We start from the raw sequence: 13,744 nt of genomic DNA on the forward strand, positions 1-13,744 counted from the left end.
TTTCACTTAAAGTTGCCTTCACTAACTAAATGTCCAAAGGGGCTGTCCCCTATGGTCTTCTTCATGTAGTGAGACACCTCATAGAGGTCATTTCACCTGGGTGTGCTCTGTGAACCACTTGGGTAAAGAATTTCACTTCACCGAATCACAGGCTTCAAGCCATATGAGAGAAAGGCACTATAGGAAAACCAGAGGCTATTACTATTGCCTGACTTACAGCCTTTCCTCATTGCTAGTCAACAGCAAGAAACTACTCTGGTGCTGATGCACCCTCTGTCATTCCTGTACATTCATAAAGAGCCAGCAGAGTGGACTGCTACAGCACAGCTGATTCATGTTTCCTTGGCAAACTAAACTGGAGGAGTGCACAGCCCTATAGCATGTTTCACAGGGACCAGGAATACTGCAGCATTCACTAGGATGCAGTCTTCCTATCCCTTGCTGGCAACAAGCACTGCAGTTAAATTGGAGAGGATAAATATGGGGCTAATACAGTGTCCAGCTCAGCTGCTGTTACTGTACTTCATGAACTGTTGCAAGGTTTTGTATCATAATTGAGATGCTCATATCCATTTAAATATATGACTACATTGCTCAAATATATGTTTAAATGCTTTCCTGAGTGGATGTTCTACGGAGGGAAAGAGGGGATGGACTAATGTGATGCATATCACACACCACTTTGGCAGCACGTAATGTGACTACAGGTCATGGGGTGAATAGGCTGCCCATTCCAGCTCCAGTAAGCACTGGGGCATAACCCTTGTCTTTGCTGGATATAGACTGTAGCAGAATTCCTCCCCTGGGCAAGGCTTAGCAGCAAAACATGAGAAGGGTATTGAAGGGATTTAATTGCATAGCTATCAAGCCTTAGTAGGAGTTGCCCATATATGTTCTTAGAGCACATGTGGGAGTATAGATGTCTGGATCCTGTGTGATGGGATATTTCAAAACCAGTTGTAGTAATACAAGTAGCAATGCATGGACCTTTACATGGTAATGGAAAACAAACAAACAAAAAAAACACCAAACAAACAAAACAAAACAAAAACAAACAAAAAAGAGGTTTTGAAGAAAAACAACAGGCTGACAGGGACTAAATAAACTACAAGACAGATGTTATTCAACAAGTTACTTGAAATTGGAAGACTGAAAGAGTGTCTCAGTATCTAGCTGCAATTTCTGCATTTCCCTTAGCTGTGAGTCCAACACCCACTTACAGATACTGCTTCACTTGGGATATGGCAATAAAACATTGCCTTTTGGCCACAGAGACTACTGGAATTATATAATGTTCTGAGTTTTCTGTACAACAAAGGACTTTTTTCACAGAGGCAAAGCTAAGCAAGAAGTCACTTTTGACATCCTGTCACAAGACAAGGAGGCTGTGCACCAGTAAGGGAAACAGGACCAGGAGGTGAAAACACTTGAGAAAACAGCTGCACTGAAAAGCAGCCTGCAGCAAGAGTTCGTGGAGGTGGAAGTGAGATGGAGGTGGAGGATGTATGGGAGAGGAGACTGTGATGTGTAAAGGTAAAATGCCAGGCTGGGTGGCACTTGAAAGGGCAGGCACATGGAAAGAAGCAGGGTGAATTCCGGATTGCTTTCCTCCAAAATGATGGAGTTTTCCTGTCTTTGTCAGCATGAGGTCATTACATCAAAATTATATGCTGCAAAATGCACTTTTGTTCCTCGTGGTAGGACAGTCCCAGGATGCCACGGTTAGCGCTCACCCAGCCCTCCATCCGGCGCAGTGGCTGCTCTGGCTCAGAGACACTCCTCCAGTGTGCCAGCCCTGTGTCATCCTTGCAGCAGCACCCTGTAGGACTGGACGGGGAGAGAGTGGGGGGCTTCTTTGCTGTCTAGGAGAAAAGAAAGCAGATGGAAGATCATAGAAGTAAAAATAAAAATGTGAGGGTACCCTTGAAATCAAAGGTACCCTCACGATACTGGCTCAGGCGTGCCCTCCCTTCCTCACCTGCCTCCTCTTCTGTGTATAACACCAGGGTCTTCAGTCAGGTTGTTTCCATACACAGCCTTGTCACTTTTGAATATCTGATGTCAATACAGTCCTTTAACCTGCAATGCACGTTAATGCAGGGTGTGTGGACACCTTACGTCTTCCTTTCTATACACATGCTCTTCATTGCTTCTCTTAAGGGCTGCTCTGCAGCAGAAGTCTTTTGCAGAGTGCCGTGTTACCACTGCATTCACAAGCGGCTGTGCGGTTCCCCCGAAGTCCATGTTCTCCCTCCTCCTGCCACCCTGTCCTTTCCCTTAGCCAAACCTGCTTTAGCTTGGGGCTGTAGCCGCCGCCTGCCTGCCTGCCTGCCGCAGCTCCCTCTCACTGCGACATGTGCCACCGTCCTTCCCTCCCTGCTGTGCTGCTCGCGAAGGACATGCTGTGCCACAGCTGTCTGCTTCCTCTGCTGCAGTCAGGCAGGTTTGGATTACTGTGCACGCTACTGATGTCGAGCTCCTGTCGTGACCCAGCACCCCATAGGAGGAGCAAATGAGCTGAGACGTCAACGCAAAAAATTATAGCCATGCGAGCTATCCCTCTGCTCAGCTGCTTGGAGAGTGCATACATGGTTTGTGTGACAGCACCAGCACACAGAAGCAGCAATGAAATGCACTTAGCAATACAGCTGGGAGACAGGCAGCGAGGCAGGCACTGGTCCAGTGACTAAAATGATCTTACCGTGAGCCAGGCTGCAGTGCCTCCAAAAGTGGCTGACTGCTATACAGGAGCTCAGCTTTCTTTGCAATTACTCCAGTTCCCACCCGGTGACTGCAGTGTGTGCTCCGTTTTGTTTTTGCTTGCCTTCTTGTTTCTTCTATTTTTTTTTTCTCCCACCCGTCTCCCTCTCTCTCCTCCCGTGTCCTTCTCTCCAGGATGGCGGAAGCAGAGTTGCACAAGGAAAGGCTCCAAGCCATAGCAGTAAGTCAGTTTCATTTTACTTGCTCTTTTGTCCACAGCTGCGGGTCGTGGAGGGAAGGGAGTATTCCAGCGCAGTGGCTGGGAAGCATCCGGAGAGCCTGGCTTTTGCAAAGTTGTGTGTGGAGTTCTCTGTTCGGTAAATGAGTGGTTAACATCTGCTTTGCGGGATTTGGCGGAGAAAGAGGGCTCTGAGGAACAGCATTGAGCTGACACGTGCAGGAAGAAAAATGTGAATGCACAGTGGCGTGCTTAAAAGATTGATGATGGAGAAGAAAAGAAGGAGTAAATGGGGAGAAAGGGAGATTGTGGGAGAAAATCAGTACTCTGCTGAAAATGTATTTTTTCACAGTGTGAGCTTTTGCTTAGCTGATTAAGAAGTTAAGCAAAAGGATCTTCTGAAGGGTGGCTTTTATTGCAGAAAATAATTGCAATAGTACTAATTTTTAAGACAAACACAGACACTGCATTATCAAAATTATGTAATTATTTGATCTACTAGTTAAACTGTCACCTCAGCTCCCCTTCTAAGAACATGCCTTCAGACAAATTCCCTTCTGAGTTGCATCCTGCCGGGGGTAAAACGTAGGCAGGATTTAGCCCCATTTTAGTTTTAACTTTTGTTTTCAGATTTAGTACAGTAATTTGGACTGAGCCATGAGCTCAGCTGGTGCAGACCTCTGAGAAATGTGGGCACTGATACCTGGTGAGGATTGGGCCTGGGTGTTTAAAATCTATCATCATCCTGGCATACAGAAATTGCCAGCTCATCTTTTAGCATGTTACAGGCACCATGTCAAAAGGCCTGTGTTTCTGTGGGCACTGCCAGTCTGACAGCCCCATACAGCCTGCCCTTGTTAGAGTGACACCCAGTTCTTCTTCCCCATAGCAGAGATGTTGATGCAGCTGTGCCAGTCCCAGACGGATGGCACAGTCTGTGCCAGGGACTGCACACCTGGAGGTCTGAAGAGAAACAGAAGATGGCAGAGCCCGCATGGGTTTTACATTCCCTTCCCGGGTTCCCCCAGTGATCAACAGATGCTACATTTTTCTGTAGCCAGCACAGGTTACAGATTTCCTTTGTAGTGTAAGAGGAATGGCTGCTGCTGCTGCTGCTGCTGCTGTTGTTGTTCCAAGATATTTGCTTGATGTCTACTGTTCTTCTGATAGTTCCATGGAGATTTAAAATAACCAGATTTAAAACTAATAGTTTGTGGGGTTTTTTCTCTCTAAAAAGAGCAAATGGTATTATTTGATAGGGGGAGGGGGCAAGCTCTAACTATTTAATTTTCAGGCAGGAGAAAGTAGATGCATATTTTTAAGCTGGGTCACAGTTTTCTGTCAGCATAGGCATTGACATATCTCCAAATGGAAACACCAGGAGTGTTCCCCCAGAGGCAAGTCTCACCACTGCCTGTGATTTGAGACCCCTTTATGGCAGAACTGTACTGCAGTGCTGCTCCATGTATTGCTGCTCTGCATAGCTCCGAAAAACTTCCATCGCCACATTAAAAAAAAAAAAAAAAGCTTTACATTATTGCTGTTTCTTTTGAGTGCTATATGACAGAACACCAAACCACACCCATTTCCATGTAGTGTCCGTAAACCTTTTACCAGAATAGATGAAGTACTCTGCTTTTTAGTGTTTTGCATTTCACACCAATGACACCATTATGGATTTAGAATTATCACCTGGTGTATTGCAGCTTTTACAGTAGGTTTATGCTGGTGTAAGAGAAGACCTTGAGAAGCTGGATCTTCGTTTTCTATACATATTTCCTTTTGGTTTCTATTTCTGGCAGTAAATAAAACACAGTGTAGCAATGTGTGCAGTTAATTAGATTGAAATAATTTTACTTCAGCATCAAAAATATTCAGCCTTATTTTAAGCTTTAATGTGGGTCCATGAACTGACTTGTTTGCTTACTACTCTGCAGAGCAACAGGTTTTCCATATAAGCTTGTTAGGTAACTTTTCTCCCATGCTTGGGCTGCTGCAAATGTTTGTTAGAATGCAGAGTTTACTTCTAGTGTAAGCTTTGCTCCATCAGAATGAGTTACATGACGCAAGTTAGACATTTCTCTTCTGCTACTGGTCAGCTAAAATAAGGTCACTCCTCAAATGTTGCCTTTCTCAGAAGCAGAAAGACATGGCATTTCAGTTCAGCTAGGTGTTTCCTGTATTTTAACAAGATGCAGTATCTCACTGAGATGAGCAGAAGCTTACTCCAGCACTCTTTGATCGCTCTGGTTGCATACTAGACTTATAGAAAGAAATCCACTTACCACTGGGTTGTCTACACTCTGTTGCCTGTACGTTGTCTTCCATAATCACCATGGCAAATGAGTTTGTGAGGAAGATGTGCAAAGTAATTTTTAAGTATGCATCACTGAATATTTAAGGAAAACAAATCCAAACATGGAAATGTGAATTTTTACACCAGAAGGCTGACAGCTTTTGAAGAGTTTGATTTTGTGCTTGATTTTATTACTCTGATTTATCACAGTTTTAATACATATCTCTCTGGCACAGGGACAAGTGTCAAGGGAAGAGGAAAAGAAGGAGTTTACTGTTAGGACATTAATATAAACCTCAGTGAACATGAGTTAGCCACTTGTTTTGTCTGCAGCAAGTACTTTGCAAGTACACAGCAAGTCTCTCTGTGCATTCATCTTCTATCTGTAAAATGTAAATAATGGACTTTGCCCTTATGTCAGAGAGTTGTTAGAGATGCATGTAACATTGAGCAGTACTTGGATGCTATGGTTTATCAGGGCAAGAAATACCAAAATAGTCTTTAAAAAGTAGAATGTGTGATTCTAAAAACAGAAGCGTCAAATGTATATGTTTTTAATGCCATTGACGTGCTTAAGCTGTGATTTTCAGATCTTTCTGAAGTCCCTGTAATTCACACACTGACTGTAGCAAGACAGAGCATTGTGCAAATCTGGTTTGAGAAGTGGGGAGATGTGAGACAACTACTGAAAAGCAGAATCCAGTTCTCTCTGCTTGGGAGGGAAACATAAACTCTGTGTCCTGGAGGATCCTATGATGACCAGGAGCGGTTGGTTTTTTGACCCTTCCTTGAGCAGAGCCCACATCACATCTCCCCACTTGGGTATCATGCATATTACAGATATGGATGAATTTTTGTGTTATGAGACACTGCTCTTAATATCTGTTTGGGCCTTACCCTAAATCACCACAGCATCCATCTGCTACTCTACCAGTAACGGAAGTGAGTAGTGCCCATTATTAATGCTGTGGGAAGATGCCATCAGGACGAAAGGGAGAGGTTAAAAGAGGAGTTCTACAGCCCTCTTCTCTCTGAGCTTGTTCCTGTATAGAACACTTAACTGTTTACATCTGCTCTTTTCCTGAAGTGGATTGATGGGTAAAATTTTGGGTAAAAAAAAGGAAGCAATTTTTGGCTTTAAAAAATATGCCTGCTGCAAGTTGCCTAGAAGTTTGGAATGCAAATAGTCCTAGAAGAAGCAGGCTTGATGGGGACAGGTGCACTAATTTATCTCATTTTGAATAGATAAACTGCAGGGCTCCACAATTTATTATATGGCCCCTTCTCTGTTAATGCAGAGACAGTGATCTAAACATAGGCAAGCATTTATGAAACATAAATATTTTCTGTCACTTATCTAATAGTCATAAAGCTGTGAAGTGGCATTGTCAAGTCTGTATTGGTGCATCTGGGGTACAAATGCACATATGATGCAGTGAACATGCATTACCTATACACGAGGTGAATTAAAGGCACTGAGGAGAAACCATCAACTAAAGCAACAACCAGCACAGGAGTTGGAGAAAGTTTTCAGGTTCAAGAGATGTCCAGCCTAGAGATTCAAGTGGGGAGCTACTGTACTGATTCCTTACCAGATAAAAACAACAACAATGGTGGTCACTGCTCACTAGTGCCCAGCTCAGAGAACCAGTAGCTCAACTAAAGAAGAGTAATCACTGACATACAAGTAGCCACATCAAAGATGTCAAAGACCATTCTGGCTTTTTCTATGAGATGATGAATTTGTTGAGCTGGATCTAACATTACTCAGATGTCATCAGGAGGTTGACTTAGTATGGCAGGACACTGTTGTTTAAAAATAGCCCCCTCCTGTATCAGTGTGGTCTGCCTTAGATGGATTAAGGACTAGCTTTCTGACAGGCCTCAAAAAGCTGCTGTTAATGAGGGAGACTGCTGTTCCTTGACAGCAAGGCAGGGAAAGCTTATAGGAAGCAGCTTTTCAAGGCTGGAAGGTGTCCTCTATTTGTACTTTGATGCAAATGAAAATTGTTGGTGTGCAGGTAAAATAAAGAGTGCTAGAGGAGTGAAGAGGGCAAGTTGGATTATTTGGTAAATGAGGTTTTGCATTTAAAGTAGTCCTTCACATCTGTTAAGAGAGGCCAGTGCAGGTCTGTGCATCCAAATTTAGGGTAGTACCAGCCTAGTACTGCAGAAGAGGGCTCTGCAGTTTGAGCTGCCTTTCACAAGGAACAAGAACTAACGTGGCTGGTAATTCAACAGGGGTGAGGACAGGATCCTTGTCCTGCATAGGAAATTAGTTTCACACCAGTTAAGCCTATACTAGCTGAGGTTTTAGAGTTGTCCCAAAAGGGAGATGTGTATTCATGTTTACATATAATATTGCACTAATTTCTCAATAGGCCTTTGAGAATAGTAATATAATTATGTTTAGGAAAGACAGTATTGGTATAGTTTCATTATGACAGTTGTTGTTAAGCTCAGCATTCTACATTTCTGGGTTGGACACTCAACAACTGCCATGAGTATCATATGCCGTGCGTAGATCTCAAAAAATTTATTGACAGAAAAGCCAGTATCTCTTCTGCCCCCCCCAACCCTACTACTGTCTATTACTCTACAAAATGAAAACTCATGACCAGTAGATCTCATACCCAGCGTCATTTTACCGTAATACTACTCTACAATTTTTGTGAATCCTTCCAGAGAACTTCATTCATGAAAATTAGAAACTCCAGTGCTGAGGATCACTTAATAACATGTGGCAAATTCACTTAATAAACAGTTTACTATTGCTGTGATGACTTAATACACTAGTTTCCAATTCCTTAATTTAGAAAGTAATGTTTTTGTCCTAATGTTAAGCATGGGATCAAATCTGTCTGAGTTCAGTTGCCTTCAAACCTAAAGCCTGCAGGAAGAAGAAAATAGACAACAAGATATGGAACGAGTTAGCTGCTTGGAAAATAGGTGAATGAGAAGAATCTGCAGAAGTCATGAGTGTTACAGAAAGAGAGGATAAGTAAATATTACTCACACGTTTTGGCACAAGAATTAGTAGGTATCTAAGGAGGGTAGCAGTTGTGGACAAAACAACCCCAAAAAAACATTCTTTCTGTAATGAGTTGTTAAGCTGTAGAGCCCCTCTCTCCGGGATGTAGTGGATGCTGAAGAGTGCACTTGGGTTTGAGGACAAACCAGGCATGCTTATGGAAATGGAATCCATGAAGGACTTTCTCATTAGAAGCAGTTTTTGCATTGCAAATTACTAAAGGCTGGCAGAGAAGTCTAACATGTATTTGCCGTGCTCCTGGTTCTGCTTTAGGCACTATACTGGAATGGAGCACGGGCTAGATGGTCTAATGCAGTGCGGCCATCCCGTGTACTCAAACACATTCCTGAAGTAACAAAATCCGTCAGTTTTGGCACTAAAGAAAGCCCCCATTGCAATTCATCATGAAGCTTATTTGAATATTGCTGCTGCATAGTTTAATCCAATTTTCCATTCCCATTTTTCCTTCATTATGTCATTTGCAATATTTATGGCTCTGATTAATCCTAATCATTCTGCTGTCATCTCATTCCTCAGTGGTACCAACATCCAAGTACCTGAAAAATAAAAAATCCTCTTGTAGCTGTCGTCCTTTCACATTCTGAGCTAAAAGACCTGAGGGCTAGTGAGACCTTAACATATTTCCAGAGTACTCGATGGTGAGGAACACCTGGTGGAGTTAGGAAGAGTCTACATCCTGCTGCAAATACTTCCAGGGATGGGTTTAGTATGCGTAAACTAGGGATTAGCAAAAACTAAATCTACATGAGATCTATATTGTGAGCACGTAACAAACCTGTGAGACTCTTGTGAATCTCAGTGCGAATCAGCTGTGGGCAAGGAAGTGTTATGTTTGCCTTGCTGTAAAGGGGGAAGAGATCTGCACACAGATCTGCAGCACTACCCTGGACTGCAGCAACACCATGAGTCAGCTTCATGTCAGATCAGACCTTGCACAAAGAAACCCGTGCAAGTACAGTTGTACTTGTCTTTACTTCTGGAGCACATAAAACACTAGGAATTCATGCACAGTGTAAGAAATGTTATAGCCTTTGCCCATTTTAAGCCGAAAGTCAAAGAAGAATGCCCATAATGTCTGAAAACTAAAATTACTGTCTCAAAATTTATCAGTATTTTTGTTTGGGGAATGTTTACATGACAGCAAGAGAAGCACAGATATGATGAAAAATATTTCTGTCAAAGTATGAGTGAAAAGTAGGTACAAATAGAAACCAGAAACCAGCTTGCTCCTGAGAAATTTCTAGACAGTTTCCAGACTTACCCAAACTCAACTGTTTAAATTTAGAATTGTTTCCACAGCACATTCCTAGCCCTTAACACATCACCAACATCTCTTGAGCACAGACATGAAGCTGAGATACTAGATTTTGGGTTGTGCCTTTCAAATTATATTTTGAAAAAGAAGTTGAAAATAAGTGAAAAGGGTTTGTGATTTTGTTGTTGTTGTTACTGTTAAGTCTGTGGTAAAATAAAATAGTTGTGAAAGATTTACATTTTTGGAAATTATTGAAAAGCTCTAGCCTGGTGTGTAACTTTAAGGACAGATGCCACATGCCATGGTATCAGTGGCGTAGATGTTCATCTGAAGTCAGAGGTTAGACTTTGGGATTTACATGCCATGCTAAAAGTAATGGATTGCTGGGTAGCTGGGTTGAGAGTGGGATGGGCCTGGAAGCCTCTCCTTGAGTACTCTTGCTCTTCCAGGGATCACTCCTTGTATCTAACTCCTTACCCACTTTACAAATACAGTTTGATTCTTGTACAGAATGAGGTATATTCTTTCATCAGCTGAATTCTTGCAAAGTATCGTCCCCAGTAAGACGGTTGGTCTGCTGAGTGCATTTGGGAAAGCTTGTACTGGACTATTGCATGTGTAGTAAATTATTAATCATTACATGGCTCTCTCTTGAATGGCACATGAGCACGTGCTGAGCCTGGGTATGCTGAGGCAGTGGTCAGTCAGAGGATGCCTTTCAGGAGCAGTACTTGGAACCAGAGGGATGCTGCACCTGCCTCTGGCCGTAACTTCCCTAGCACATAAAAATATTTTCTGTTGCAAATTCTGATTTGAGAAAGCCACAGGGTCGCAGGGGTTAATAACATCACCCAACAAGTCCTGTGGCAGTTAAATGGGTATGGCCTTTTGGCAGTTGCACACCAGTCCTGCATAGCTCTTGACACACAGATGCTTTTTGTTACTTAGCTGATTTCCAACAAGGTTGGATGCTGGAGGCATGTAAAGCTTTCTTCCTCTTTGCCAGTTAAAACAAATGCTCTCTGTGCACAAAAAAAAGGCCACCAACCACTGCAGTCTGGGGAGCTCTTTTTGGAAGGAGACAGACCTGCCCTCATCTGAGTTTCTGCCCTTTACAGAAGATTCAGAGCTCAGGTTGTTGATTTAGGCAGTGCTCATACTGTTTTAGTTTGAACTGCCAGCATAATTTGTCAGGATCCACAGACAACAGTCAGCAGGGTGGGGCTCAGCCCCTCTGCAGTTCCTAATAATAGCAGTCACTGGCAATCAGATGGAGATTTGGGACAGCAGAGATGTGCTCAGATTTTAAAAAATTACATACCTTGAAAGAAAGCCTTCATTTCACCAGCACTTGACTAAATGAAAGGTGCTTTCCAGCCTTTTGGGGAAATGTCATTGACAACTCCTCTGCTTCAGCCATGTTCCTTTGCCATGCAGAGTTGCAAGCTGCACTGCAGCAGAGGGAAGTAACCTGGGCAAGTAATGGCTGAGGAGACCCCATTAAGAGCCTGAATATTGCAGACAGAAATTACAAGCCAGGTTGCCGTGTAACTTATTGCGAGAGGAGGGAGAGGTGAGCAGCCCGTAGCTCTCGCTGCAGTCACACAGCTGCAGTCTCTTTATGGCAGCAGCAGGAGGAGGGGGTGCAGAGCTGAGATTACTTGGAGCGGCAGCGATGCTGAAGGCGAGCGTCTGGCCATTAACCAACTGAGTGCCAGCATCAGAATGACTGGTCTTTCCCAGTGGGCTTCCCAGAGGAAAGGGGTACACCGACACATACATACTCCTTCCTTGCTAACCTCTCGGGGAACAGCTCTGCTCTTCACCACCGTCAAGTCCTTGGAAAAACTTACGCTGAAAACCATGGGGTTTTTAGGATCTCCAGTCATCCAAATGTTTCCTGTTTGAAGCATAAAGCAAGCATTTGGGATCCAAGGTGTCACTAAATTTACAGTAACTGCAGCACAGGGATTGTCTCATACCCTGGCTTTGGTACAAAATTGCTATCTTGAATGTGTTGGCCAGTTCTGGCAGCTCTGTGCAAGCAGTATTTGAGAGTTAATCCCTTATCTCTTTTGAATCACAACCTACAATGACATAAAAAGTAAGGCTCAGTTGTTTGTCATGTGTTTGTTCTTAATAAATATAAGCATATGCAAGCACTTGCTGCATGTTAGAGAAATAGACTCCAGCAGAAGATCGAGTCAGCATTTAAAGCTGCATCTTAATCTCTACTTGTGGTAGGGATAACTGCTGAATTAGGAATGTACATAAACTCATTCCAGCATCACCAAGAACTTAGTAAGTTGTTCTGGTAAAGGAAGCAATTCCTAACTAGCCAGGAAAAAAAAATCTCAAATTTTTAAAAAATAAAATAAAGAATAGGCAAAATGCAACAACTTAAAGAACGGTGTCCCTATATCAGTAAGACATTGGGAAGTATCAGTTCCTTGTGCTAAATTTAAAGTTGTTATTGCTGAAGTTTCAAAACATACAAAATATAGACTAAAATCCACATAGGATATCTGAAACGCATCTGTAAAATAGAGACCTGTTCATACTTCTCATGCTTTCAGTTATCAGCTTCCCAATTTTCAGAGGAAAAATAATAGAATTGAAGTGGTTTATGAGTATTTTTGTCCTTATCATGTGTGACATTGCTTACAATGTTGATCAAGGTGTTTGATGAGACTGATGTGTCACAGACCTTCTCCTTTGTGAATTTCTCAGCAATTCATGGGACAGAATGTATATTCCAGAGGACTTGTTCCAGAACCAATAAAGTTTACAACACAAACAAGCTTTTACATTAATTTTTGGAGGGCTTTTAAAACAATATCCTAATTCATAATTCTGAAGACAAGGGGTGTTTTAAAGGTTATTCCATTGCTGAGACGGAGCAGATAGAAAACCCTGCTGAACTGGAGAAAGCTGGTAGAAGTTTCCTTTTACAATATTGCCACAAATCTCAGAGCACTGGGAGAATTCCCCTCTGCATTTGGCCCCTGTGTCTTGGGACAGCATTGTACCATCCTTTCTTGCCTAAGAACTCACAACCCATAAAAGCAATCCTGAAAGGCAGATATAAGGAACAAACGGTGGTATTTTGTTGGTCCTAGTACCTACCGCTACAGTTTCTACTTCTTGGTCTGTGAGATTTTAGAGTAAATCGCTGTTCATGCTGAAACATATTAGAAAACAAAAGTGGTCTTCGGTCTGCATTACTTTGAAAACATGTGCTCCTCAGTAAAATAAATCCAAATTACATTGAAGTGGATAACACTGACCGTGTGACTGTGAGCAGGTCATAGGTGGCTGGTGGAATGGTGCAAAGGTCCAGAAAGATCAGATGGCCCTGGTTATATACTGTCACTCTCTATATGGATTGTAGAGTGGTTTAACTAAGCTCATCCATGTGCCATTGAAGACCAAAGAGGTGTCAGACTGTGTGCCTCTCTGAGCTGCCGTGGTACTAGTGAACTCACCAACATAAAGCAAAGCCTCCAGGGCTTGTGGCATGGATCATCATTTTGGCTGAGCTGGAGGAGGTTCCAGTGAGAAGAAGGTAGACCTGGTTTCTCATTGATGTTGTTATGTAGGTCACATCTCTGCCTCGATGAAGCTAACAGGTTGTAAAAGTGGCTGGAGAACAAAAGCAAGAATGTATACACCAACATGGTGTCTTCAAAAGAAGGATTCTTAACACCTAGTACTTATCACCTGCTGGATAGCAGTACTGAAGAAAAAGTGATAGTGGATAATGCTGTGAATATTACTCAGCAGTCTCATCCTTCATGGAATAGACATGATAGTTAGGTAGATAGGTAGAGAGATAGAGAGAGAGATGATTAGATAGATAGATGGATAGATAACTATGTGTGGTGTATGTGTATTTATATATATATAAACAAATAAAGGCTGATATATATATTCAGGAACGTTTCTCATTAGGCCCATGAAATGGTGCTTTGGTCAGATCCATGCTGGATATTAGTCTCCTAGAAAGCCATGGGCAGAATGGAGAAGAGTCCAGCAGAGTCAAGAATGATCACAAGTGGAAGAAAGAGACTGCTGAGGCAAGACAGAATTGTCTGGCCTGGTCAAGAAAATACCAATGTTTAGCTGATCTTGTTTAAGGGTAGGAAGAACTTTCTGTATTCCTTCCAGGGAAATCACCAGTATTTTTGCTTGTTCTCAGATATT

General features: G+C 42.5%; 1 protein-coding gene across 3 annotated transcripts in view; it reads left to right on the forward strand.

The window, feature by feature from the left end:
* Window positions 1-2,321: 2,321 nt before the first annotated feature.
* Window positions 2,322-13,744, forward strand: part of LOC113951571 (A-kinase anchor protein 2-like) — a 264,418-nt gene continuing 252,995 nt past the window's right edge. Inside the window, exon 1 of one of the 3 annotated variants that reach the window (XM_027652664.1) lies at window positions 2,322-2,941. In XM_027652664.1, the coding sequence (XP_027508465.1) occupies window positions 2,897-2,941 (45 nt within the window). In that variant the 5' untranslated portion in view covers window positions 2,322-2,896. The remainder of the gene's footprint in view (window positions 2,942-13,744) is intronic. The other 2 variants (XM_027652653.1, XM_027652654.1) reach the window with 2 other exon arrangements.

This window comes from Corapipo altera, unplaced genomic scaffold (assembly GCF_003945725.1).
Source record: "Corapipo altera isolate COAL_440 unplaced genomic scaffold, ASM394572v1 61286, whole genome shotgun sequence".
Taxonomy (NCBI): domain Eukaryota; kingdom Metazoa; phylum Chordata; class Aves; order Passeriformes; family Pipridae; genus Corapipo; species Corapipo altera.